This window comes from Rousettus aegyptiacus, unplaced genomic scaffold (genome assembly GCF_014176215.1).
Source record: "Rousettus aegyptiacus isolate mRouAeg1 unplaced genomic scaffold, mRouAeg1.p scaffold_m13_p_10, whole genome shotgun sequence".
Taxonomy (NCBI): Eukaryota; Metazoa; Chordata; class Mammalia; order Chiroptera; family Pteropodidae; genus Rousettus; species Rousettus aegyptiacus.
In genome coordinates, this window is record NW_023416285.1 from 2,069,176 (window position 1) to 2,095,649 (window position 26,474).

At 64.4% G+C, this 26,474-nt stretch overlaps 1 protein-coding gene and 1 long non-coding RNA gene across 5 annotated transcripts in view; both read right to left on the reverse strand.

Annotated features, from left to right (window-relative positions):
• Positions 1-616: 616 nt before the first annotated feature.
• On the reverse strand, positions 617-1,303 carry LOC118608642. The gene is made up of 2 exons (XR_004953018.1): positions 934-1,303; positions 617-846 (listed from the first exon to the last, which is right to left on the reverse strand). It is a non-coding gene; the product is annotated as an uncharacterized LOC118608642 (long non-coding RNA).
• An 18,766-nt stretch (positions 1,304-20,069) lies between these two features.
• The window catches only part of SH3TC1 (SH3 domain and tetratricopeptide repeats 1), a 37,218-nt gene continuing 30,813 nt past the window's right edge, over positions 20,070-26,474 (reverse strand). For 3 of the 4 annotated variants that reach the window (XM_016127138.2, XM_016127139.2, XM_036227460.1), the window contains exons 14-18: positions 26,081-26,231; positions 24,837-24,959; positions 23,980-24,130; positions 22,851-23,047; positions 20,070-21,088 (exon numbers count right to left, since the gene is read on the reverse strand). In XM_016127138.2, coding sequence (XP_015982624.2) covers positions 20,831-21,088; positions 22,851-23,047; positions 23,980-24,130; positions 24,837-24,959; positions 26,081-26,231 — 880 coding nt within the window. In that variant the 3' untranslated portion in view covers positions 20,070-20,830. The remainder of the gene's footprint in view (positions 21,089-22,850; positions 23,048-23,979; positions 24,131-24,836; positions 24,960-26,080; positions 26,232-26,474) is intronic. The other variant, XM_036227461.1, reaches the window with a different exon arrangement.

A 26,474-nucleotide genomic window follows, 5' to 3' on the forward strand; every position in this document is an offset into this window, starting at 1 on the left:
CACCCCCAGAGTTCCTGCACCAGGCATGTCCCTGTCCGGGGTTCCAAGGACCTGAGCTACAGCCTTCCGCCCTGGCCCATAGAAACCGACCAGTCCAGACCCCTTCACCCACCTGGTCTGTCTCGGAGCCCTCCCCCTCGCCCCTCCGACCCCTTCCCCCACGCTTCCTCAGCTGGGGAGCCCTCAGCACTTACTTTGGGTGACAACCACGACAGGTTGCACGGATGTCACCCCTCTGCTAGGGACACACCCCGGGGGCCACAGCCTTGTCCCGACTCCCCCCTCCCCCCTCGAGACCCTGAAGCTTGCACTCTCCCGGGCTCTGGACAAGCTGTCGGGGTGCACAGCTCTGCCTCCATCCCCCTCCTGTGAAAGGAGGATGAATAGCCCTCTGCTGTCTCATAGCACTGTTGGGGGGACCCCACAGAGTAGATGCAGGGCGCCGTGTTCGCCGGTGTGTCATACTTGGCGCGTGGTCAGCATGCAGGACCTGGGGGCTGTTCCATTCTCCTCATCATCCCCACGGTCTCTGAAGGGCCGCTTCGGACCCAGCGTCCTGCCCCGAGGGGCCCAGAACCTGGTGACAGGCATGTCAAGCCAGTGCGATGAGGGGTCAGGGGAGCGGGCAGAAGCCCCTTCGGAGGCGGACAGGGTAACGAGACTCAAGGGGCTAGAGGAGGACACACCAGGCCCTCGTCACCCCTTGGTCAGAGGTTTGGGAGGCAAAGGCAGGTCAGGGCAGGGACTCAGGAGAGGAAGAGGACCCGGAGCCAGGCCCCTGCTTGCCACTGCGGCCCCTTGGCCTCCCGGTGAGGTCCCGGAGTCAGAGCGATGTTTTTTAAGGGCCTGAAACAAACCTCACAGCATTACAAAGGGAAATCATGCGATCGAATACACTCATTAAAACGACGGATAAATCCACGACATACACACCTTAGTAAAAGTGCCTGGCCGGTGAGATAGCCCGGGGGCTCCCACGTGGTGGGGATCGGGGAGCAGAAGGCGTTTGGAGGTGCTGTGGCACTGCAGGACAGTGTGGAAACACCTGTGATTTCCCTTGGCGACAGGTCTGAGGTGCACAGTGGCTCGACCTACTGCCCCGCTGGGGGCAGTGCTGGGCTCCAGGCGCGGTGTTGGTGGTTGTAAAGACATTGATTCCACCCACGGTTATGGACACCCAGGAGGTCAGACACCGCCGGCTCAGAGGAGGGAGAGGGAGCTGGGGCAGGGGTGGGGCCTGGAGCAGTGGGGAGGGGTGGGTCCCATCCCCGAGTGAGGGCCTTGGGGTCCCTGAAGGACTGGGCACTGCCCGCAGAGGGATCAGACAGGCTTGTTGGAGGAAGTGGCTCAGACTGCAGAGACACGGGGGGAGGAGCTGGGGGCCGGGCATGAGCACCCACGGGGGCCCAGAGGGGCGGCGGGCAGAGCATGGGCGGGCACCGGGGGTGGGGTGTGAAGGGGGCTGGGGTTTCCTCGGTGACAAAGGGCAGTGGAATATGGATTTCTGCCTAGAAAAACCGGAAGTGCATGTGCTTGGAAGATGTGGAGAGTTTCACACGGAACTTTCTATGGAATGACCCAGAACGCCAGCTGTTGGGCTGGGCCTCCCCCGACACTGGCCAGGGGGCCTGGCTTGCATCTCCTGCAGGTCCGGGACATCCTGGGGGGCTTCGCGACCCAGAGCAGACTCTTTAGGGTGCACACCCGTCCCAGCATGCCTGGCTTATTGGGGCACAGACCAGCAGGGGCCTGGGAAGGGCCAGGGCTCGGGTCTGCTAGACCTTTCTCACATGGATGGGGGCGGAGGGTGTGGAGGTGGGGGGGGGGGGCTGCAGGCGGAGCCCGCATGCCTTCTCTGGTTGACAAGTGGCACCTGCTGCTTCGCGGGCCCCAAGGCCACTCCACGGCTCCGCTCATGTTATTAGGCCAAATGGTCACGGCTCCTCAGAAGGAGGCTCTGGAAGGCGAAGGCCAAGCGTGCGGCGGCCTGGGACTCGGCTCTGGGTCCAGTCCAAGTTCTTCCCTTCAGAAGAACATGGCCCCCTAGCGGTCACTTGATCTGACCTTGACAACCACCTTGCCAAGGAGATATTTATTTCTTGTACAGATGGGGAAACCGAGGCCCAGAGTGAAAGGGCACACGGCAGCTTCCCTTCTCCACCAGGAAGCAGTGGGGAATCCTGGGAGTTTCCTGTGTTCTTCCTGGACATGGGTGGCCGTGGGTGGAGGGGGCTGGCCGGCAGGATCCCAGAGGCGGCAGCGAGCGTGGGCTGGCCTGAGGCCCAGTGCGCTCTGTCCCGTTCCAGAGTCCCCCCTGCCGCTCTGCTCAGCCCCTTCCTGCTGCCAACTCAGCAAAGACACCCTCAGGGGCTTCCGGGGCATCTGAGGTTTCCCAGAGCCCCGCCCCTCCTGTGGGCGAGCATCCTCCACTTCCCAGCGGGGGCCCAGGTGACGCTTTAAGGAGGGCGGAGGCTCCCCCTACTGTCAGGACACACGGGGACGGGAGGCGCACTGTCCTCAGGCCAGGCTCCCAGATTTGGCCCTGCTAGTGTGCCCTGGCACGTCACCGGGCCCTCTGCCCTGCCGTCCCGGCCCATTCTCCAGCAAATGCCGGGAGGCGCGTTTCACTTACGTTAATTTATCATTTACTCCCCCTTCGTCTCGGCCCAAACATTGAAGACGCTTCACAAATGAGAACAATATAAAAAGGAGGGGAGAGAAAAAGCAATCACAGAGCAAAACAGCGGCAGGAACGTGTTGGGAAGCAGGAGGTGAGGCTGACGTGGGAGCTCTCGTCTGAGACGGTACTCTACGGGCGTGCCCACAAATTCGCCTCTGAGCTTCCCGGCAGCCAGGGCAGCGAGGGAACCGTGATGCCCACGTGATGAGAACACCTCATTGCTCTGAAGCAGCCTGACCCTCCCCACCGACTGAGAAGAGAGCGGGGTTCCCCGGGGAGCCTCAGAAACAGGACGCTGCGGAACGGCCGGACGCCCTCCGCAGTGAGTCCCGTGTAGCTCCCCGTAGACTATTCCCCGATGGGGACCAGAGGGCGACACAGCTTAGGAACCCCACAAGAAGCTCTGTCAGTCGGCTGGCGACTCGGAGTTTTCGAGGGGAGGTGAGAGCGAGCGCCTCGGCAGTAGTGCCCGAGCGTGGTGGAATGATCTGGAAGCGAACTCAGAGGCAGGGGCCAGCGATGCCAAGGTTGCTGGGAAGTGGAGTGGCCTCACCCACCCAAGCCCGAGTGTGCCTTCCCCACGCCCGTCTGACACTCCTCCCAAAGGGGAGAGCTCCGCCAGCCTCTGTCCAAGGAGTGAACTCAGGTCAGCCAGGTGACCTGTGGCACACAACGCAGCAGGGCAGAGAGGTTCCAGCGGAGGGGACGGGGCTGCAAAGACTGAGGGACTTTAGGACCATGTCAGCGAGGGCCCAGACACTGCGCTTTGGGACCTTCTGACAAACTCGCTTGCGACCAAGGCATTCTCCCCGAGGCCTGGCACTGAAGGGTCCCGTGGGCTGCCCAGCACGTGAACTCTGGTGCCAGGGGACCGAGCACCCTGGCCAATGGGCAGAGCAGCGGTGGCCGGAGGCAGGGGTGCCACCTGTACGCTCTGCCTTATTCGTGAGCTCATGGGAAGTGCCCTCCAGGGAACACCCCAAAACTCTGGGGCAGAGGGGACACCTTGCCAGGCGCAGGTCGGGCATCTTGCTATCTGGAGTGACCAGGCTGAAGCCATGACATGAGCCACAGCCTGAGCCCCTTGTGCCTGACCGTGGTCCGGAGGCAGCCCCTGGCGGCAGCGGGTGGGCGTCTCGCTCCCAAGTGCGGTCAGGCCGGGCGTTGGCCACTGCCGCAGTGACCTCTGCCGAAGCCAGACGGCGGGGCCGTCTTCGGGCCACGCTCTCCAGGCTCTGACCAGGCTATGCCCTTTGACCCGCCCCTCGTCCGGGCCTGGGTTTCGCATCAGATGAAGTCATAGCTTATGTCACTTTGGGGACCTCGAGGACCAGCCCCAGCCACACCTCGGTCTTGGATAAGACTCGTTAACCAACATTCGTGGGTGACTCAGAGGGCGGGCCCTGCTCGGGGTGAGCGTGGGGAGGGGGCCGTGGGCCACGCCGCCTGCAGCCCTCCCCTTGGCACTCGGAGGAAGGGAGGCCCCCCGAGAGGGGTCGTCCCCCTGTACCCCGGCCTCGCCCTGGCCGCTGGCCTCTGGGAGAGAGGGAGAAGGACTAAGCGCAGCCCCAGGGAGCCCTGGACGCTGCTCCGGGGAGCCGTGTTGTGGTATTGACACTGTCGTGGCCTCCGCCTGGCAGGTGCGGCGTGAGCGGAGGGGGAGGGGTGGGGGAGTGGGGGAGGGGAACCCACATGCCCCGGGGCACAGCACGGGACTGGGCCCTGCCCCAAGTCAGAGGCTCCAAGTACAGAGCTTGGGAGTGTGAGGGGCCCGGGACGGCCACAAGGCGGGGGCCTAGGGCGACCTCTAGGAGCTGGGTGCCCTCAGCTGACCGACGGCACGAAAACAGGGGTTCCAGTCCTACAACTGGAAGGGACGGAGTTCTGCCAGCACCCCTCGGACCTGGGCGTGGCCTCGCTGAGCCTCCAGTCGGGGATGCGGCTGCTGGCACCTAGCGAGGCCCTGCGTGGGGACCAGCCACCACATGCTGGCTCTTGACCACAGAAACTGTGAGATGATAAAGCGCGTTGTCTGAAGCCACTAGGTCCGCAATCACTTGCCGTGTAGCACGGAAGACAAATGCAGGAGCCGAGGGCCGAGTGAGACTCTGAGGGGCAGAGGGAGCAAGGCGGGGGGCGGAGGAGCATGGGAGGGGGACAGTGGCGGGGGGACGTGAGCCGGGCGCAGAGGCCCAGCACCGCGAGCCCCGCCTGTGCGCTGCCTGCCTTTGCCCCAGCGGGGTGTTCTTGTTTTTGTTTTTAGGGTGGGGGTGGGGACGCTGGTTCTCCCATCTCTCGAGCACAGAACACTGGGCTCGGAGAGTTTGTGTGACTTTTCCAAGGCCCCTAAGCCGCTAGATAGTGGACCCAGGATGAGAAAACAGTGTATCTGACCCCAAAGTCCGTGCCGTCCCCAGCACCACGGGCGCTCCACGTCCGTTTTACGGAGGGGAGGCCGACTGACCGCCGGGGCTCCCACCGCCCGGTCTCTGGGGCGCGTCAGGCACGGAGCATGTGTGTCTAACCGTGACCGTTCCCTCCGGAGGGGGCACTGTCCCCAGCACCCCCAGCATGCTGGTGAAGAAGGCAGGCCGCAGAGAGGCTCGGCGACAAGCCCGAGCGAGCCGCGGACCGGGGACCCAACCCTCGGGCCTCGGGTGCGAAGCGGCTTTCGAAGCGGCTGAGGCTGAGGCTCGGACAGGAGCCGGGACAATGCTGGAGGGAGTGGGCAGCGGCCGGAGGGGCCAGCGGACCAGGGTGACGAAACCGGGGCCGGCGACCGCTCCATGCACTCTCTCAAGACAGCAGCCTCGGCTCTGAGTGTCTCCGGCCCGGGCCCTTCTTGGAAATCAGCCCCACCCCGCCCTGTCCTCGACACGAGTTGGCCGTGAACCTTCTCCCGGACTGGAGTGGCCTAGTAGGGTACGTCCTGTCCAGACTGGCGGCCAGCCGCACCCTCCCGGCTGACCATGCAGCTGTCCTGGGGGCCGCTCGGCCTCGTCCTCTGAGGAGTCGCTGGTCTCAGCCTCTGGGGTCCCCCTCTGTCCTCTTCAGAGCTGGGGGGTCGATGCCCAACACAGTCACTGTGGCCACCCAGGCTGTCAGGAATGGGTGGGCTGTCAGCAGTGCTGGGGCACAGTCTGAGCTATGTCCCCAGCGTCCTGGGGGCCTGCTGGACTGCAGACGAGGCAAGGAGGAGACCCCTCAGAATCGGGGTGCAGAGACTGCCTCGTGGTCCTCTGGGGCTCCCCTCAAAGCTGTGATGCTGCTGATGGGGCACAGATCCCCCAGCCCCACCCCCAGGGACCCCGACACCTGCCGCCCCCCTCGGACCATACTCTGTGCTCAGGTGCCGTGGGACCCCTGGAGCATCCCCGAGGGGCACCTACCAACCCCGTGTTCCAGGGGAGGACGTCGAGGCTCAGAGAGGTGGAGCGACTTGCCCAGGGCCACGCACTCTGTCGGTGGGCAGCTGGCAGCCACGCGTCTCCTGCCAGGCTGGGCTCCCCCGCGGCCGCGGCCGCTCGGCCTGGACCGGGGCGCCCCTCCCAGGCGCCCCCTGTGGCAGTGTCCAGCTCGGCCGGCAGATCCTGCTGCCCCTCTGGGTCTGCTCCCCCTTTTCCTGATGAGCAGGAGCCTGGTTCCCCGTCCTTGGTCCTTGGTCATGAAACTCAGGTGGGACTGAGCCCCGGCCATCCAGGCCATCCGGGGTGAGCCCTGATCGGCACATCCCGCCCCCTTCCTCAGTGATTGGTTTAGGGTGGGTCCCTCAACCCGCGAGAGCCGGTTCCACACAAGGAGACCTTGGCTGGAGCTGTGTTTTCTTCCCTGGCCCAGACAGACTCTCGCTAGGTCCACCGGGACAGGCTGTGACCCGCAGCCCAGGGATGCCCCCAGGGGAGAGTCTGCCTGGAAACCGGCACCAAGGAGGGGAGCCGAGAGGACGGAAAGTGAGCTGGTCTCGCACTGGAGCGGGCTGGGCCTGAAGCTGTCGCTTTCTCAGCTCTCAGTCGACTGAGCCAGCAAATCCCCTGCAGGGCAGTGGTCGTGGTCGGCGTGGTCCGGGCTTCCGCCCGCGGGAATGCGACTTAGGCTGTTGTACCGGGCGGGGCCGAGCCCAGCCAGACCCCTCGCCAAGAGAGCTCAGCACTGCAGGCACGCGCCGTGTTTTTAAAGTGCCTGCCACGTGCTGAGCATCGTCCCCTTCACGTCTGCACAAGAAGGTCCGCATTTTACAGGCGAGGACCTGAGTCGAGGGGCAGCGAAGGGACTCACCCAGGACGACGCACCTGAGACGTGAATCCAGGTCTGTCTCACTCTGGAGCCTGCGTGGGTCCCTCTGCCCGGGTAGCAACCCCCCCGGGCCCAGCCTGTGCCTTGAGCCCAGAGCCTGGCCACACTGGATGCTGGAACCGGGGAGGCCACAGGGCACCCTCTGGGGCACATGCCGGGGAAGCCTTTGGTCGGCCTTGGGCGACCCTGCAGGAGGCTCGGGCGTGGCTGACACTCAGCGCTCCGGGACGGAGCCCCAGGATGGAGCCAGCTGCAGACCCCGAGGCCTCCGGCTCTGCCATGTCCTGCTCTGTGACATGCCGGTGCCCTAGCAGCCCCCGACCCCCAGGTCCCTCCCCCTTAAAGTGCACACGCTGGCTCCCACCCTCTTAGGTACACCCCGCACCTCGCTGTGTCTGTCTCCTACATCTCTGCTGCCAGGGGCCAGCCGTCAGGCAGCAAAGAACTAGCCCCCAGCCTTGACCTCTCGGCCTGAACGCTAATCCTCGCTAATCCTAGAGGACTACATGCTTCCGGCCTCCCATCCCTGCAGACAGAGTCTTTCTCTTAAACACACGACCCTCCACCCACCTGTGGTCTCTTCAGCTCTCATCCGTTCCCCCGCCCCAGCCCCTCTCCCCCCCCACCCCAGCCCCCGCCAGCCAAGACCCAGACTCTGCGTGGGCTTTGCACCCACATCCGGGTCCCTGCCCCCCGGCTCCTCGCCACAGGGACGTCCTTCTCCACCCCTGCCGTCCCCACGGTCCCCACGGTACACCCGGCTCTTGTATTGTCAGAAAGGGCTCCACCTTCAAAACCTTAGAGTGCGGCACACCCTTCACCTGGGATTTTAAAAATATAACAGCTTTGTGAAGGCACAAGTCACATGCTGCACAGGTCACACTTATAAAGTGCACGAGTCAGTGATTTTTAGTACATTTGCATGACGTGCAGCTGTCACCACGGTGGACTTCAGGATCTTTCCTCACCCCCACGGGAGGTGCCAGGAGCCCCGGTTATCACTCCCTCCGCTCCCCACCCCCCATCCACGGATGGACTTCAGCCTCTATACATTTGCCTATTCTAGACATTTCCTATAAATGGAATCTTTTTTTTGTTACTTTTTCCCTTTCTATTTTATTAATTAAAAAGACACGCTTCCCACTAAAATGCAGACATTTGTACTAAAAAAGTAAGTAAGGAAAAATCCCCACAACCGTGCGGTTCCCTGCGCCCAGGAAGCGCCTCCCCGGGCGTGCGGCCAAGCAGCGTGTCGTGGGTGGGGACCGGAGGATGGCCAGCCACCGGGGACGAGGTGGGAGCTGGGGGTGCGGAAGCCGCCTGGCACCCTGCACGTGACCAGACCCTGGTGGTCGGGGGCGCCTCGCCACACGGGGTTCCAGACTCTCCCCCCTGCAGCCCCTTCCTCGCCGGGGCTGTCTGGGCAGCAGGCCGACTCGTCCAGCGGGTCGGGAGCAGCTCCCACGGAGGCACCCCGAAGCTGCGCTGGTGGACGGACGTTTGCGTGACAGGCTTCGACTTCGGCGCTCGTGCGGCACTGTGCTGAACCTCGTTCTCAAGCCCGCCAGCGTGGGGTCGTGGGGACCGCCGAGGACCTTTTCTCCCCAGGCTCAGCAGGCGGACGCTGATGGTGGCATGGACCTACCTGCCTGCCAGCGCTCAGCTTGTCCCGGGAAGGGGGGAGGCAGGCCCTGGACAGTGAAGGGTGGCTCTCTGTGGCACGGTGTGGCCGGGGACGCACAGGGCCAGAGACATGGGTTTGGGCCAAGGGCGCCGGGCCCCGGAGAGGAGCTCGCATTTGATTCCAAGAGTCGTGGGGCCGCTGGGGGAGCAAGTTGGCCGTGTCCCTCAAGGGCGGCATGGGCGGCCGTGCAGGTGGGGGAAGAGGCTGGGGCTGGGAGAGGACCGGGGCCCACCAGGCCCGGGCCCCGTGGCGCCCAGCGTGGGCTCGGCCGTTTGGCGGCACTTTGAGCCGCAGACCCGATGCCCTTTCGCCGTCACTGCCTGAGTGTGACGTGCCGGCCGAGAGCCCCGCCGGGCACGACGCGGGAGCTGGCGGGCGAGCCCGTGGCGCGGCCCCATCGGGCGTGGCATGGGCGGCTGCAATGTCCCTGCGCGGTGGACACGTGGGCGCCGCCCTGCGCCAGGGGCCTCACCGTCACCCGTCCTCTCGGTGGCTTTGTGCAGACTCAGCGCTCCTCCGCCCACTCTGGCCACAGCCATCCTCGCTGGCCACAGCCCTGAGGCACGCCCCCGCCCTGCACCCCTTCCCGGCGGGTCTGAGCAGCGGGTCCTAGCCTGGCCCTCCGGCGTGCGGACCGGCCTCAGCGGCCTCTCCCTCTCCATTTCCTGGGGCGCCCCCACCCCCGGTCCTCTACTTCGAGCCTTGCAGGCCCTGCAGTGGCATCTCTGTCACCCTCCTGTAGGCCTTCGCCCCTGGCCGCCTCTCCCCCAGGGTGTGCTCTCCCCTCTTCTTCACGTAGAACACCTCGACTTAGGACCTGCCTCCCCCTCCCCCGCCAGGTCAGGCGTCGCCCCTGGACTCGCCGCCCCGGGCTCCCTGTGTGTGTGTGTGTGTGTGTGTGTGTGTGTGTGTGTACTGCGACTTGATTGCCAGCCACCATAGCATTATGACGCCTCTGTCAGGTCTCCTAACTACCATTTCTTCTTTATGTTTGTGGTGAGAACATTTAAAATTTATGGTCTTAGCAAGTCCCACAATATTACTATCTGTAGTCACCATGCCGTAGTCACAGTCGTCTTCTAATAGGAAATCTGGAGCCTTGAGCCAACATCTCCCCGCTCCCCCAGCCCCTGCTGACCACCAATCTGTGGTCTCTTTCCGTGAGTTCAGCCTTTTTAGATCCCCCATAGAAGTGACGTTGTACGGTTTCTCTGTCTGACTCATGTCACTTAGCGCAGTGCCCTCGAGGTCCATCCATGTGTTACACATGGCCCAATACCAGTGTTTCTGACCCATGTGCACCCTCCCTAGTCACCTGAGGTCCCTGCTCCTGGCCACGCCGCCGTGCCCTGGGTGGGTCACATCCCCAGGAACTCGGAGTCGGCCTTGCCAGGCTCCCAGAGCGGGGTCCCACAAGCAGCACTCAGAGCCACGCCGTGGGGAGAGGGTTTCCACGGAATCCACCGGAAGGGTGACATCGCGAGCCAGCGTCTCCGTGAGCATGGCTCTCTGGGGCAGCTCCCCAGCAGAGCAGCCCCACTCGCCATCCTCCGGGCCCTGGGGACGGTCACATGGCCCACACCTGTCTCAGATACAAGCAGTGGCAGAGGGCCAGCGGCCAGCACCTGCTGTGCAAGGCGAGGCCTGTGGTCGCTTGTATAGTTTCAGGGCGGCCCATCCCACCCCCGCCTCCAGGGGGCGCCCTCTGCCCCGACCCTGAGCTGGACTTCAGAGTGGGGGCGGGGACTGTGCATGGACAGGCAGACAGGGCCAGAGGCTCACACAGGGAGCTCCCAGGCTCCTCGAATTTATCCCGAGGAAATTTATTGCTCTAATGGCGAATGGCAGATGCTTCCCACAGCGTTTCGATGACGCCGAAAAATCAGAATGCTTCAAATGCTGCACAGCAGGTGGTCTGAGGGAGCCGTGTGCCTGGACCACAGACAGCCTGTCCCCTGCACAGTCTGCGTGGAGGGGGTCACAGTGCCTCCTACAGCGACCCTGGGGGCTGTGTGGCGCCATCTGGGTAGAAATCAGCAGCGATATATGCGTACACGCCCTTCGCGCAAACCTGCCACTCCTCCCGGATGGGCACTGCGGCGGTGGGGCGCCGGCGACATTTTTCTTTCGCCGAATGCCCTCCTCTGCACTGACACGATTCGAGGGCACGCCTCGTCACGGCGATCGCAGAGCGATGTTGCACGAGTGTGCGTGTGTGTGTGTGTACGCTGTGTGTGTACGCATGTTGCTCGGCTGGGCTGTGTGTCCGGGTCCAGCTCCAGGCACGGGCTCACCCAGCAGACGTCCAGGTCCCCAAGGCCCGTTCCCAGGCCAGGAGGAGTGCTCTTCCCAGACTCGAGGTCCTGGGACGCCTTCCGGAAGGAAGAGGGGGGTGGGGGAGGCCGGCGGCCTCCCGCTGGGCCCGGGGCCTGGGATGCTGAGAGCACAGCGCTGACCTCCCAGGAGGCCGCAGCCGGGGGAAGGGAGCGGAGGCCGCAGCCCGGTGAAGGGAGCGGAGGCCGCAGCCCGGGGAAGGAGCGGAGGCCGCAGCCGGGGGAAGGAGCGGAGGCCGCAGCCGGGGGAAGGGAGCTTGCTCTTCCCTTTGTCACCACGGACCAGAGGAGCAGAGCGCGACAGAGCCTGGGACAGCGTCCGCCCCTACAGTGCAGGTGGAGAAACCGAGGCAGGGAGGGCACAAAGCGAGCACCTGGGAACAGACATGGGGGCAGGGCTCAGGCCACGCCCCCACCCTGCCCCTGCCCCCAGGGGTCCCGCCTCTTCAGGGTCGGACACTGGCAAACCCCTGAGTGAATCAGACGTAAGCCCCGCCCTCAGGGAAACAGGGTCCAGGAGCATTTACTGAGCACCTCTGCACGCACCCAGGGAGGGCGACGGGACCTGTTCTCCGGCTGACATTCAGCTAAAGTCTGTGCTGTGTCCTTGAGCCCACGCCCCCTGTCCAAGACGCGGCTGTGCCGCGCACCCGCCGTGAGCACCGAGCACATGATCCAACCGTCGGAGGTGCCATTTCCTCACCCGTAAAGTGGGGTGACGACACGGACCTCACCCGGGGCCACGAGTGACCCATGAGGTGGCCTGCAGGGTGCTGCCCAGACGTGCTCCGGGAACGGCGGCCACGGCCTTCCGTGCGCTGCTCCCCGAGGTCCCACGTCACTCGGTCCCCATCCCCATGGTCTCAGGCCACAGGACTCCCCCCCACTCGAGAAATGCCTGTGTGGCGATGTCACCTGACATGCTGACACAGCTGCTCCTGCCCTCTGTGATGAGCGGGGAGGGAGGGCGAGCAACGGGGACTTTGCACACCCAGGAGGGGACTGGCCCACAGTCACCCCCTGGTCAACTGCCTCTCTCTTCCTGTTTCTCTCTCTCAAGATGAGATAATAACTTATTTCTATACGGCTTGTTTATTATTTTATTATTACCGATTGTACCTAATAATAAAATTTTGTTGTGGATAATTTAGAAAGTAGCAAAGAATATGCAAAAAAAATCCTTTTTAAAAAGTCATCATGCCCCCCCAAAGGAGGTTAAATGGTGGCCCTAAAAAGTCTGTGTCCACATCCTAACGCCCAGGATCCTGTGAATGTGGCCTCATTCGGAGAAACGGTCTTTGCAGATATGACCAAGTTAAGGATCTTGACAGGTGGCTGTGCAGAATTGTCTGGGAGGACCCCGAATCTAACGACGAGTGTCCTCATAGCAGACACACAGGGCGGAGGCCACGTGAAGGCGGAGGGGGACCGCGCGGTGAGGTGGCCACCAGAGGCTGGAAGAGACAAGAAGGACCCTCCCCTGGAGCCTCCCAAGGGGGCCCAGCCCTGCTGACATCTCAACGTCAGACCTCTGGCCTCCAGGACTTGGAGACGATACATTTCTGTCGTTTTAAGTCACTCAGTTTATAGTAATTTGTTTCTGCACCCCGGGAAGTGAACGCGAACCCCAGTCCCAACAGGCGGGGTGGGTCCCTGCTGACGTCTGGGTGATGTCCTCGGGTCTGAGTCGTGGGGTGTGTGTGAGTGTGCGTGTGCACTGCTGGGTTAAAATCGTACTGACAGACCTTGCAGTATCTTCATTTTGAAAAACATGATTCATGAGGATTTTCTCATTTTATGAAATAATTTTTACAGAATTTACTCTTTTCTGATTACAATATATATTAAATATATGCTTATTTCATAAAATCTGGAAGACACAGCAATATACACATAGTAGAAATGATGTTGGATTTGCCAACCAAGGATGACGATCTTTTCTTCCCTTAGGTCTGTGTGTTGGTTGTAGAGAAAGGTGCAGCCTCTCATCTTGTAGATGAGAAACCCGAGGCCTGAGAGGGGCGGGACTTGTCCGGGTCCCACGCTGGCTGGTGTCTGCATAGACCTGGTCAGAGCAGCGGGCTCTCCCTGGGCCCCTGGCCGCAGGAGGTGGAGAGTCTGCATGAGGGACGCCAGCCTGCATGTCCCCGGCTCCTTGTGCTGAGAGAGCCCCATGGGAGTGGAGGAGGCCGGGCTTCGAGCTGGAGGGTGTCAGAGTTTGGGGGCGCCCGTGGGAGTCCGTAACAAACACACACACTGCTGTGAGGCCCCGCCGTTGACTGGACGCACCTTGATTTCAGACCTCCAGCCTTCTCCACGCCCCGGGGTGTGGTGACTTCTCTTCCTGCTTGGTAAACGGAGGCTCGGAGAAGGGCAGGGCCTGCCCATGGCCACCGCAGAGCCAGGGCCTGGAGCCCCTGTTTGATGAGGGACGTGTAAGATGCAGGGGTGGCCCGCCAGGTCAAAGGGACAGGAGGCGACCAGCACCAGGGGCCCCTCACACCCCACTGCAGCATCTAACGCCATGAGCAAGCATCCCTGAGATAGGATGATGGCGATATGCAAAATGAGCCAGGGTTATTCCTGCCGCCAGCACCGCACTCCTGTGCCGAGGCCGCAGGGAGCAGGCCCAGTGCCGCCTGGCGGGGTGGCGCCCACGCGGCCCCCCGGGGCCTCCTCTGCTGCTGGGCCAGGCCTCCCCTGGCCCCCGAGTCCTGGAGGACTGGACACAGCTGTCGACCTGGATTGGTTTCCTGGGGCTGCTGACACAATTACCACGCACCGGGGACATAAAACTATAGAAACGTGTTGTCTCACAGTCAGAGTCTGAAATGAAGGTGTCGGGGCCTGGGCGCAGGTCGAAGGGGAGCCGGCGGCCACAGTGGGGTCTGGGCTCCACTCTTCCCAGCCCACGTCCCCTCTTCGGGCCTCAGCCACGGAAGGGGCTGCATGTGCCTTGTCCTGAAAATGTCACGGCCCCGACTGCCCACCCAGCACATGTGCCGTGGCCCAGGACAGGAATTGCAAAATGCGTATTCGTCAGACATGCAGCCCGGTGAGCCTACAGCAGGAAATGCAACAGACCGTCGCCTGGCCCGAGCTTGTCCTCGTCCTGGGGGGGGGGGGTGGGGAGGGGGGAGGAATGACACACAAAAAAACAAACAGCCCAGAGAGGAGCTTAAGGGATTTCTGGAGAGAGCGAAGAACATTCTGTCCCGTGTGGGGATTCTCCCGGTCTTCCTCCGTGCGGGGTCCCGACCTCATGAGGACACCTGCCGCTGTGTCCCACAGAGGCCGAGATGCTCTCCAAGTCCCCCAGCCCTGGGAGCCCCCGCCTTCCTCCTGCTGTCTCCAAGCTGTCATCCCCCGGGGACCTGCGGCCAGTTTGTGACACATTGTTACCACTGCTTTGGATACAAGTGTTGCAAACGTCTTCCAGCCTGTGGCGGTTTTTCCGCTTTGTCTTTGTCCGAGGCGACTCCCGAACAGCGGTCTGTAATTTCAGCTCAGTCAGACCTCCCCATCTGCCCCTCGTGTGCTATTTGTGTCTTGCTGCAGACATCAGCTTATGTGAATACTCTCGCTTACTTGTCCAGAAGTTCACGTTTCCGCTTCCCACACTTCGAGACGTTTCGGGGTAGGGACATGGTTTCATATGGGGCCACCCGGCACTCAGGCACCGGTGGCCGAAACGCCCAGCTTCTCACTGCCGAGCTGCCTGCTCTGCCTCAAGTGTCCACGTGTTGGGTGATCGAGGTCGCGGCCACCTCCTGCCTCTCAGTTATTGATTTACCCCTGTCCCGATGCGACCCTGCATTCGGAAATACTCTGATCATAAACCGTCAGATCTGGTCAGGCAAATCCCCCGCCCAATTTTTCCTCTGCTTTTGGAGTGCTGTTCCTGACTTCTCGTTTTCCACATAAATTTTAGAATCAGTTTTATATAAACCCTGTGGGATTTTTCTTGGAACTGCCAGGAAACTGTATATAAATTTGAAGAAAACGGATGTCTTTACCGTACCGCGCTTTCCCGCCCAGGAACACCGTGAATACTTGGTCAGGCTTGTTCCTGGATGCCTCGCACGCCTTTCTCGCTATCATAAACTGTGCGAGTTTTGAAGCCGCGTTTCCTGGCTCCCCGCTGCTGGTCCGTAGGACTGGAATTCACTTTCGTTCACTCTTTCCCCAGCAAACTTGGCTCCTTCCTCATCCTACAAGCTGCCTGAGCCTCGCTCGAGGGTCTCTCTGTAAACAATCATACCATCTGTGAATAACGTCCCTTCCTGTCTTTAATAATCCTTCCAGTCTGTCTTTTCCCTTGCTTTGCTGCATTTTCTGGGACCGCCGCCGAGACGGTGACAGGAAGTGGTGGCGGAAGCCGGCCGGCCCTGTGCATGAACTTCCGAGGCCTGGGGAGCACAGCAGAAACCCCTGCCGGGTCCCGGTGGGGCTGTGCCCGTTGCTAAGAGTATCCATCACATGGGGAGAGGGGGGAAGAACGCGAATGCCTTTCCCGTGTCTGCCCGGATGGCTCTGGGGCGCCCCTATCTGCCCCGGTGTTGGCTGGAGATCGGGGTGAGGCATCAGGGGCCCGCTGAGGCTCCCGGGTGAGCAGCTGAGCGCCCAGCAGGTCGGGCCTCCTTCCAGCCGGGCTGGCCCTGCGCAGAGACAGCAGCGCTCAGGGGCCGGGCAGGGGGGAGGCGATGAGAGCCCCTCTCCCTTGGCCGCCCTGTCCCAGGCAGGGCCCCCTGCGGTGTGTCCGGGAAGGCAGATGTGGTCTGGCTGGGCCTCGGTCAGGGCCAGGCCGAGCTCACACTCAGCTCGGGGATCCGGGCCATGTTGGTGTCCGCTCCCGCTGGCCGAGGAGCCCAGAGCATGTGGAGTGGAGACTGAGCTCCCTTGGGCCCTCTTGCGGCCCGCTGGGCCTGTGGCCACCCTGGCCGCCTGCGCCTGCTGGCTCAGGGCCGGATGCAGCCGGGGCTGCCCTCAGGGGGCAGGTGGGGGTGAGGAGAGGAGACAGGAGTGTCCTGGTCGCCCCTGCCGCCCTCGCTCAGGGGCGAGGCCTGTTCTGAGCCTGAGGCGTCAGCTCAGAGCAGCTCCCTCCCTCGGATTTCTCTGGAAACCCAGCCCAGTCCTCCCCCAACCCTTCTAATTGATAAGTCCCCAGAGAGGTTCTCCCGCCCTGCAGACAGGCCCACCAGAGCAGAGCCCACCCTGTGTGTTCCGGGAGGGACGCCCCTCTTTCCCGGAGACACCCCGGGTCCTGCATTCTCTCTTCCCAGGGCGCTGCGAGCCCAGCCCACAGGCGGGGCTTGTGAAATCCTGTTTTGTTCTAGCTGTGCGGTGGAGGCCGACCTCGTGAGCTCAGCGGCTGGCGGACAAGGGCCACGCTTGCGGCTGAACATGGCTGCCCTGGGGGACAGCGACAGCCCAGAGACCCAGGCCAGGCCAGGGCAGGAAGGCCCGAAGCCCGGCTGCCCGGGGCCCCACAGCCGCACTGGGGGTGGCTGGGAGCCTGCGGCTCCGACACCTGGCCCGCCCTCTCTGCCTCCCTCGCTAACTCCTGGGGTGGGAGTTAAACCTCAAGGCTGTGCACTTGGCCTTGTGGAGCCTGGAGAGCACGGGCAGACGGCTGGGTGAGGATGGAGGCCCGCGGGGCAGGGCTGTCAGGAGTGCTGCTGACCACGGGCCGTCCCGGAGGGGCCTGCAGGGACACCTGCGGCTAAGCCCAGGTGTTTATCGTCTGTGCTGTGTAACAATCACAACTTTAGCTGCCGAAAACACCTGCTCATTATTGCATGGCTTCTGTGGGCCGGAAGTGGCGACCAGGTTTCCTGCCAAGTCCCAACAGGCTGCCGCTGAGGGGTCAGCGAGCTGTGATTTCACAAGAGGCCCCTGCGGTTCCCGGCGGAACCTGACCTTTGCGATTGCAAGACTGAGGCCCCCATGGTCTTGGGAGCTATCGGCAGGGACCCCTCAGCTCTTTGAGGTCCCCTTGGCTCCTTGCCACGTGCCCCCCTACACAGGGAGGCTGTAGGAGCTCTGCAGCCTCTCGTCTCTCCCTGCAGGACCCGCTTTCGTGGGGCTCACCTGATTAGGTCAGGCCCACCCAGGATACCCTCCCGTTCGACTCGGCGTCGCTGATGAGAGACCTTGACTACACCTGGGAGGCCTCTTTGCCTTTGCCACGCCGTGCGGGCGTGAAGTCCCATCGCAGCCGCGGTCTCGCCTGCACGGGGCTGTTTTAGGGTGCTGCTCTCGCCTGGGCTGGAGCACACCTCGCTCTTCTATCCGTATTTTCACATTGGTGTGTTGAGCTTAGTAAGCCCGGGGGCAAACTCTCCGTGTGGATCTTAACGGTCTGGCAGGGGCCGTCACTCGCCTTCCCAGACGGGCCCACAGGCACACGGCGGGGCTGGCACCCTGGCTCGCGAAGGGGCTGTCTGCCGGCGCCGGCGAGCGAGAGGCTCGGCCTGGACCTGAGGCTGTGTCCTGCGCTGGCCTCGCAGCCCCCTGCCCAGGCAGGCCCTGACGCCCAGGGGGGCACACCCAAAGCGGGCTGGGCCCCGGGTGTGCGGACCAGACCGAGCATCCCCTTAATGCCCCCAGCACCCTCAAAGGCATCCACACGCACCTCTCCGTCCCCCTGGGAGGCCCTCTGGCCTGCTCGAACCCTCTGCTGGCGGAGAGCTCACCCCCTGCCCCTGCCCCAGGGTCCCCTGCCCCTGCCCCAGGGTCTCCTGCCCCTGCGGAGAGGCCTCAGCCTTGCACTGCACCTGCTGCTGCTCGAGGGCTCCGCGTGATGGTGACGAGGGCCACAGACGCCGTGCGTCTTTGGGGGAAGTCACGATCCCCCTCGGATCCTTGTGTCCTCATCCAAACCGAGGCCAGCCTACACCTGGGTCGACATGGGCCCCTCAGACAAAGCTGGAACAGAGCAAGGAGGCTGGAGACAGCCGTGTAGGGCGGAGAGCCAGCTCCCCGCAGTGGAGCGGGCTATGCGACCCTGGGCGGGCTGCGTGACCCTGTGTTTGGGGAGATGGGTGGGCGTCTCCAGGGGTCCCCGGCAAGGAGTATGATTTCATCCCCAGCCCCAAGGCCTGCTCTGGGAGAGGCCATTAGTCCCCCCAGTCCCCACAAGGCTCAGAGCTGCACCTGGCCCTCAGCGGTTAATGGAGCCCACACACAGTAGGTGCACAGTGAACCTGCGTGGGACGGTGACTGAACGGACCCAGTGGAGATACAGGTGCCCCCTCCGAAACCAGGCCAGTAGGGCTCCTGGGCTGTGTGCCCATCGGCAGATAGGGCTGAGGGCCTACTACGTGCCGAGCACGTGCCCATCTCACACCCACTGCGCTGAAAGAAGGCTTGGGGGGTTGCTGTCCGGGCCCCAGCCTTCAGAGGGGCAGAGCAGGACTGGGCTGTTGCCCTGGGGCCCAAGCCAGCCACGGCCTGGCCTCCTATCTCGGCTGCCTGTGAGGGGCTGGCTGCCCGGTTCTGGGCACCCACTCTGTGCCCAGCACGGTGTTGGGAGAGATGCCTGCAGTCCTGGCGGGAGGCCTGGGGCTGGGAGCAACAAGGTCATCAGAAGCGGGTGTGGACTCGCACACAAGGACACACTGCAGGGAGGGCCACTCACCTGACCTATTCTGGGACTTCTTGCTCCAGGGACAAGGATAAGAAAAAGAGAAGAAATAGCTGATCACACGGTGGGGGCCTGGAGGCTGCGTCTGGGAGTTGGCTGGGGTTGTAATTACTAACCCGATAGTAACTAATGATAATAATAAGGAAGCCAGGTTTGTGAGAGAGAATAACAAGCCCTGGAGACAGGGGTGGGGGAGCTGGCGTTGCCGTCCACCCCGTCTCCCGCATCCCGCATCCGTGTTAGTTAACGCATTTCCGGACTCCGACTCTTCTAACCATCTCCGCAGCACGCGGTCTCTCTCCGTGCTCAGAACCCCGAGGTGGGGCCTGTCTTTTTGACAAGGAAGAGACCGAGGGTCTGAGAGGGTAGGCGGTGACCAGAGCGACTCGACCTTCGGCTCGGGGTTCTGCAGCCCGCGGTGTCGCTATGGTAATGGCTGTTGCCGGCAGGAGACGGGCAGCTGTGAGCCCTCGGCCTGGCCCTGAGCTGGGCCTGCGGCTCGGACCCCCAGGTTCCGGGTCTGTGAGCCTCGTGCGAGCTATCCCAGATGGGGCCCAGAGGAATAAGCTCCCCACACCCCACAGCCTATAAGTGGGGCTGGGGTCTGATCCCAGGGGCTGGATGGCCCAGCCTCCCCCCAAGACCTCCTCGGACCGCTGTCCAAGGGCAAAGGGCCGAGGCCGGTCCGGCCAGCAGGACCCCGGGTGGGAGGGCGGGGGCCACAGCCGCGGCAGCACCCGGAAGGCCAGGGTTCCAAGGCCTCCTTCAGGATCGCGCAGTGCAGGGCGTGACTAGCCCACCACCCCCAGCCCCACCCCACCCCTAGCGGCTGCCAACCCAGGCCTGGGGCGTGGCCTGGCCCATCAATGACCTCTGACAACTGTGTCCTCCGGTAACCAAGCCGGGGGCTTCCTGTTGCATGCGGGGCAGGACGCTGGGCCGTGTGTTCTCAGTGACCGTGTGGCCTCCTCCCCATTGCAAACCCAGTCACAGAGAAGGCGGCGTGAGGCCAAGGTTAGAAGGTTTGTCCTCAGCTCTGCTGGGACCAGTTCCTTCTGCCCAGAGGCGCCGGTTCTGGAAAGCTCTCTGCTGCCCCCTGGTGGGCGAGGCCCGCAGGCCGCCCCTGAGTGCGGGTACCCCAGGACCAGAGGGAAGATGATGCGCTCAGCTCCCTGCCCTCCTGCACTGGGGTCTGGGGGCTCTGCCACCTCTCCTGGGCTCAGACCCAACCCCGGACGGAGTCCGGGCTCCGCCCCACGGCAAGTCCCTCCCCTCGGCCTCGGCTTTCCTGTCTGTCAAATGCCGGTCTGGGGGAGGGTGCGGGGTGACCGGGTCACAGGCACTGGCTTCTTTGGGAGGTGACCGTATTTTGGAGCTAACAGAGGTGCGTGCGGTCGCACAACATTATAAATGATGGAAATGCCACCAAATTGGTCACTTTAAATGGTTACTTTTATGTCATGTGGTTTTATCTTATTAATAAAATAAAGACGAGAAAGAGCCTGGAACCCTGTCCGGCGGGTGAGGGGCGCCGTGGCCTCTTGGAGCCTCGGTTTCCCCGCCTATAAATTAGGGAGAGGACTTCACTGAGGCGCGCTGCGGGCTGGGCAGCGGCCCCCCGCGGCAGACTCACGTTCACCCCCAGACGGCTGGTGGGGGCTCGCGCTTGCTGTGCTGAGCTCGGGAGCCCTGTCCCGGCCCACCTGCTGAGTGCCAGCGGGCAGCACATCTAACCTCCGCGGGCTGTTCCTTCAGCTGTACACGCGGGTGAGAACGGTCCAGCCTCACAGGGCAGGTTACAGGCAGCGCACAGTGCCGGAGGCACAGCGAGGGGAGGGGGTGGAGCCCAGGGCCTTCCGGACCGTACCCCCCACCCCGCTCCCCCACCATCGGCAAGGAACCGGGGTTCGAGGGCAGTGGCTTGCCCAAGGCCACATGGGGGGGCTGGCAGGGGACTTGGTCTGGGTCCACCGGACTCACTGCCTTCCTGCTCATACCTGAGGACTGGGTGCAGCAGCAGGTGGCCCCCAGGTTGGGGCCTGGTCCCTGGACACTCCCCAGGAGGCCGACCGGGGAAGAGGGCCTGCAGACTTGAGGAGCTACTGCAGAAACGTTTATTGCTCCTTGGCCCCTCCCTTTGTGCCTCTGTTTCCCAGAAAATGAGCCACCAGGACCCACTCCGCGAGGCTGGGCCCTCAGGACGGGGGGCTGGGGGCCAGCCAGGGCGCCCGCCCGCAGCACCGCTGGGGGGCCAGGTTGACCCTGCGGATGTTGAGCTCGGCGGCGAAGGTCCTGGCCTTCTGGTAGAAGAAGAGGGACTTCTCGCGGTCCAGTAGGAAGTTGTGGTAGATGGTGGCCAGGCGCGCGTAGATTTTCATCTGCGCCTTCTTGTTGCCCAGGTCCACGGCGGCCGCCAGCGCCAGCTGGTAGTACCCGGCCGCGTCGAACGGGTCCTGCCGGGGAGGCGGGGCGTTTAACCCAGACCCGGGCAGAGAGGGGCGGGCACGCCGAGCCCCGCCCCCCGACGCTGCGCCCATGCCCGCCAGGCGCTGTCCCCACCCCGCGCCGGTCACCCCAGGGCTGCGGCCTGTGGCAGGCGGGACGCCCCTGAGGCCAGCGACAGAGGTCCTCGTGCGCTCCGCCCCCGTTCCAGGGAGGCTGCGGGAGGGTGAGCTCCGGCTCCCGTCCGGGTCGCACCGGAAGTCCGCGTGGGCCGGGGCTACCCTGGGAGCCCCTGCACTCCAGACCCCACTGCGGCTCCCCCTTTCTGCCCTGGAGCCAGGGCCGCGAACCCCGTAGTCTGCGCCTGGGCCGCCCTGCCAGATGCCTCCCCCCGGCCCTGCCACTCTCCCCCTGGGCCGAGCTGGGGTCTCACTGCTGCCCCACGAGCCCCTGCGGAGCCGCCGCAGCCCAGGGCCCCCCCCCCCCCGGCTGGTCTCCCGCTGACCAGCGTCCACACGGTCGCCAGCCTGTCCCGGCCCCTTCGCGGGCCAGGCCCAGCGCACAGCCCCTCACAGTGTCCCTCTCTCCGGACCCTCCCTGCCGTGCCGACAGGTACCACTCCCCTGGACATCCGCTCCCGCAAACCCAGCCTCACGGGTCAAGGTGCCCCGCCCGCCGCAACGCCTGCCTCCCACCCCAGCCTGTCCCCAGGTCCCTCCCACGCACCCCGGTTACCTGAGGGACCCCCCTATAACCAGAACCTGGCCTGTCTGTCCCCTGCTCACGATGGCTCTTCAGGACAGAAGACAGAGTCCAAATTCACCAGCCCTGGCTCCTCACTGCCCCCCCCCACCCCCGCCGCCCCGCAGAGCGAGGAACCGGAAGAAGATGAAGGCAGGTGCGCATGGCAGCTCCAACAACCCTCTGCCCCCCACCACAGCGCCTACGGGGTGCCGGGCCCCACGCAGGGCAGGGGCGTGGGCGGCACAGAGCCTGGGCTGGGCGAGGCTCCATTGCAGCTGTCACGGATCCATGGGACCCCCCAGAACTGCCCGGATCTGACGTAGCAGAAGGCTGCAGTGACCACTTCTGACCACCAGGTGCCATGAGCACACAGGGCCACTCCAGGGGCGGTTTGTGGGGTCCTGGCCCCTCCAGCTCTGACAGGGCAGAGACTCTGCCTGACTTCCTGTAGTGGTGACCCTGCTTGGACACCTGGGTCAGGTCGCACCCCATCCTGAGCCCAGGTCTCCTTTCAAGTGAGATGGTCGTTCCTGCCCTGCCCAGGTAACATGGGGGTTAAAGGTATCTCCGGATTCCAGGGAGAACTCTGCACATTCTGGCAGGCTTCCTGGAGGAGGTGAGGATTTGGGCTGCATCTTGCTTCACTGCTCTCTAGGGATAATGGTGACCCCCTCCCGCACCCCCCAAGAGTCATTTTCCCCCTCCTACGTTTTCGTGGCTGACTTCCGCTTGACTGTCAAGACTCAACTTTGCACTCACCTCCTCCAGGAGGCCCCCCTGACTACCCTTCCTTGTATCCTTTACCCAGCGGCTGCCCTCATCTGTTCACATGTCAGCCTCCTCCGCTGACCCTGAGCTCTGAAGGGCGGGGCCTGGCCCTCGTGGGAGCCCGGAGAGTGTGCTGCCCTGGCCCGCTCCTCGCGGCCAGGCCCGGAGCCCCCGGACACCAATGGTGCTGGAGGCGGACCTGGACCCAGGCCTGCGGGTCCGTGCGCAGGTCCCAGCCCCCTGCCCCCTCCCTCCACCCACCTTCAGGTCGTAGAAGATGATGTCGCCGAGCGCCAGGTACACCTTCACGTAGTACAGGGTCTCCTCGTCGAACTCCAGCGGCGAGGTGCAGAGTGACAGGGCCTTGAGGTAGAAGTGCTCTGCCAGCTCGCCGTGGCCCAGCCGGTGGTGCAGGGCGGCCAGGCGGTGGTACGCCACCCGCTCGTTCAGCCGGCGCCCTGCGGACGCGGGGAGGGGCGCGCGTGAGGGCCCGGCGTGGGGGCGGGGCCGGGCCCCCTGGGAGGCATGGGGGGCGGGGCCGGGCCCCCTGGGAGCACCAGTTTGGACGCTGTCTCAAAGGCCGGCCAGCCACATCCTAGGCCAGGACCCGCTTTCCCATCTGGAGGTGGACCCCGTGAGGCCCGCTCCCCGCCCCCCTCGGGGACGTGGGGCCCCAGCTCTGAGCCGCACACACCCGCCCGGGTGGGGGGCCGTGGTTGCCGTTTCACACCAGGAGACCCCAAACGTCATGCGGTCTGTGCGCTCGCAGGCACCGGGGCTCTGGCCAGCCGCAGGGGCCACACGGCCCTCCTGGTGCAGCATAGGCAGCCCCCACCCCATTCTCGGGCGCTGGGCTGTGTCTGGGTCCTCCCCTTCCAGGCAAGCCATGCTGGGGTCTGCATGCAAACCCTGCCGTGCACCTACTGCGTGCCCAGCCCTCTGGGGCTCCCCGTGTCTGGGGGGAGACAGCCGGCCTGGGACGGTCCGACCAGCACCCGGGGGCCAGCTTCTGGCAAGGGACTGGGATTTCGCCAGCCAGAGAATATCGGGCTGGCCGAGCGAGGAGAAGGCGCGGCTCGCAGCCCGGCACATTGAGGCCCGTGAGAGGCCTGGAGTTTCTGGAATGCAGACCGTGTGGTCAGCAAGGCAACAAAGCAGAAGAGGTTGCAGAGCTGGCAGAGTCCAGCCACGTGGCAAGTGTACTGTTCCTGACAGACCCCACGCCAGCCCGGGCGGGGCCTGGGTGGTGGGCTGGATGAGCTCTGTGGGAGAGGCCGGCCTGTGGACGGGAGGGGCCCACGCCGTCCTGGGGCAGCTTCTCGGGGACCTCTGGCCCTGCCCTCCCGATCTCAGAGGCAGAGGCCCTGGGGGCCGGGGCTGCAGGGCTCACCCAGGGTGATGCTGAGTGCCAGGGCCACGTGGGCGAACTCCAGGCCGTCCTGCGGGGTCTCCAGCTCGGCCAGCAGGGCCACCAGCTTGTTGCACAGCCGAAGTTCCGCCTCCTGGTTCCCTGTGGTCACGGCCAGGGGCAGCGCCCGGTCCTGCCCACGCAGGCGGCAGGTCAGGCTTCCCCAGAGCCCCAGACACACGCTGGAGCATCCTGCCCCCGCCACGCTCCTGGGTCTTCACACGGCTCTGTCCCCCGAGAGAAGGGTGGCCCCAGAGAGGTCCTGACACCCGCAGGGACACAGGGCGGGGAGCGAGCCGGGGCGTGAACTGCAGCCCTTTGGTCTACACTGCATAGCTCCAGACCAGCCCGTCCCCTCCTGGGCAGTGAGGGCCAGACCAGGAGTGACCAACACCCCTCTCCGCTCTAAAAATGCCACGTTTCTCTGACCCCCTGGGGCTGAGCTGCACACTGGGAGCTGGGCAGCGGCGGGAAGCGGCGTGGGGAGAAGCCGCCCTCCCTCGGGGCACGCGCGGCCTGGGTCCTGGTCTCGGTGCCCCGCTGACCTGCCCTGTGCCCTTTGACACACCCTGTGCCTCCCTGAGCCTCACTGCCTCCTGCGTGGGTGGGGGCGCACTCAGCCAGGGCTGTCACGTGCTGTCAGCCTGACCCTCCCGCGGCCCCCCCACGGTCCTTCCTGTCTCTGCACTTCCAGGCTGGGCTGGGGGTCAAGACCACTGGGCAGCGAGGCGTGTGCGCGGCAGGCCCTGCCTCCAGGCGGGGGCCTCTGCCCGCCACCCCCGTGTCGTCCACGGAAGGACGCCCCCTGTGGCCCACCCGCGTTGACGTGGGCCACTCACCCGGTAGAAGGACACGGCTTTCTTCCGCTCCCAGGTCCCGTTGAAAAAGATGTCCCCGGCAGCCTCGAACAGCTGCAGCCCCAGGTTGGGGTCCCCCGTGTACAGGGCTGCGTTCTGTGCTACCTGTGGGGGTGTGCGGACTCTCGTGAGGCCCAGTGTTCCGGCAGGTCGAGGTGGCCAGTGGCCCCTGTGGGGACCTCGCAGCCCTCTCCGGGCCACCCTGGGGCCCTCAAGCCGCTCTGCACGCGCTGGATGGCCGGATATGCGTGCTGGGGGCCTCTCCCCTCTCACGCACCTCAGGCCCCGTGCGTTGGGGGCCATTAGCACCCACTGGCGTGAGGATGATAATTTCAGGCCTGGAGCCCTGGGGGAGGCCTGTGCTGTCAAGGCCCCGGGAGCTGGTGGGTGTGGACTTCTGGGGAGCTTGCCTCGGAGCCAGCCCCCGAATCCCGCCAGCTGTGCCCAGACCGCAGCGCGCTCTGCGTGGCCTCGCCGGGGCTCCCGCCTCCTGGCCCTTCGCCTCACTGTCTCCTCTGTAGCCCTTAGTAATGGCTGACGGCACACGCCTGCCCGTCGCTCTCACCACAGGTCTAAGGCTGTCGGCTGCTCCGCCGTATCCAGGGCCTGGCACAGGGCCCAGCACATAGTAGGTGCTCGACAAACACCACCACGTGAATGACTGGGTGCACCGGCCACGCCTGACTGCTCGCAGCCCAGGAGCTGCCAGCCCCCCATGCAGTGCGCCTTGGCACCTGTGAGTCCTGCTGCTGGAATGCCCCCTCCCCAGGTGGGCACTGGCCCCCACTCACTGCACCTCGAACCAGCCTCTGTGACCCGGACGGACAGGACCTCACCCTCCTCTCTGCGCCCCCTCACTCCTGCGAGTCGGCCTCGTTTGAGGAGCCTGTCCCCCCGTCAGCTGTAAGCCCCCGATCCGGGACCGTCAGCCCTGGCCCGGGCAGGTACACAGCAGGTGCTCGGGAGTGGAAAACTCGCAGGGCTCGCGAGCCTCCTACTTTGTCCCGAACGACACAGTGTTCGAGGAGACGTGCCACGCGCTGCCGGAGCAGGCTCCGCTGCGCAAGTCGAGTGGGCACGTCATGCGCACACTCATTGAGGACCTACTGTGTGGCGACATGGCGGGGGGCACTGTGAGGGCCACGTGCCCCTGGGCCCTGGGGACCGAGACCCGTGTGGCAGATGCTGGCGGCGGGGGCCCCGGCAGCGGCAGGCGCCCGGCGCACCTGGATGTACATGTCCACCAGCTCGTCCTGCTGCAGGATGTAGTAGATCTTCCCCGCCTGCAGCCAGGCATGCGCCTCCTTCTCCTTCTCCTGCAGGTCGATGAAGATCCCCAGGCTGCGCTTGGTGTAGTCCAGTGCCGATCTGTAGGCCCTGGAGTCAGGGCGGGGTCAGGACACGTGTCCCCAGTCCGCGCCCCCCCCGCCCCATCGCGTGTTCCGATTCCACCTCCCCAACCCCCCAACCCCTCTGGGGCAGCAGGATACACGCTGGGACTCTCTAGGCCAGAGGTGCCCAGACTCTAGTGAGCATCAGAAGCTCCCGGAAGGCTGTAAGCCACAGACTACAGGGCCCCGCTCCCCGAGTTTCTGCCTCAGCCGGTCTGGGGTTGGGGCC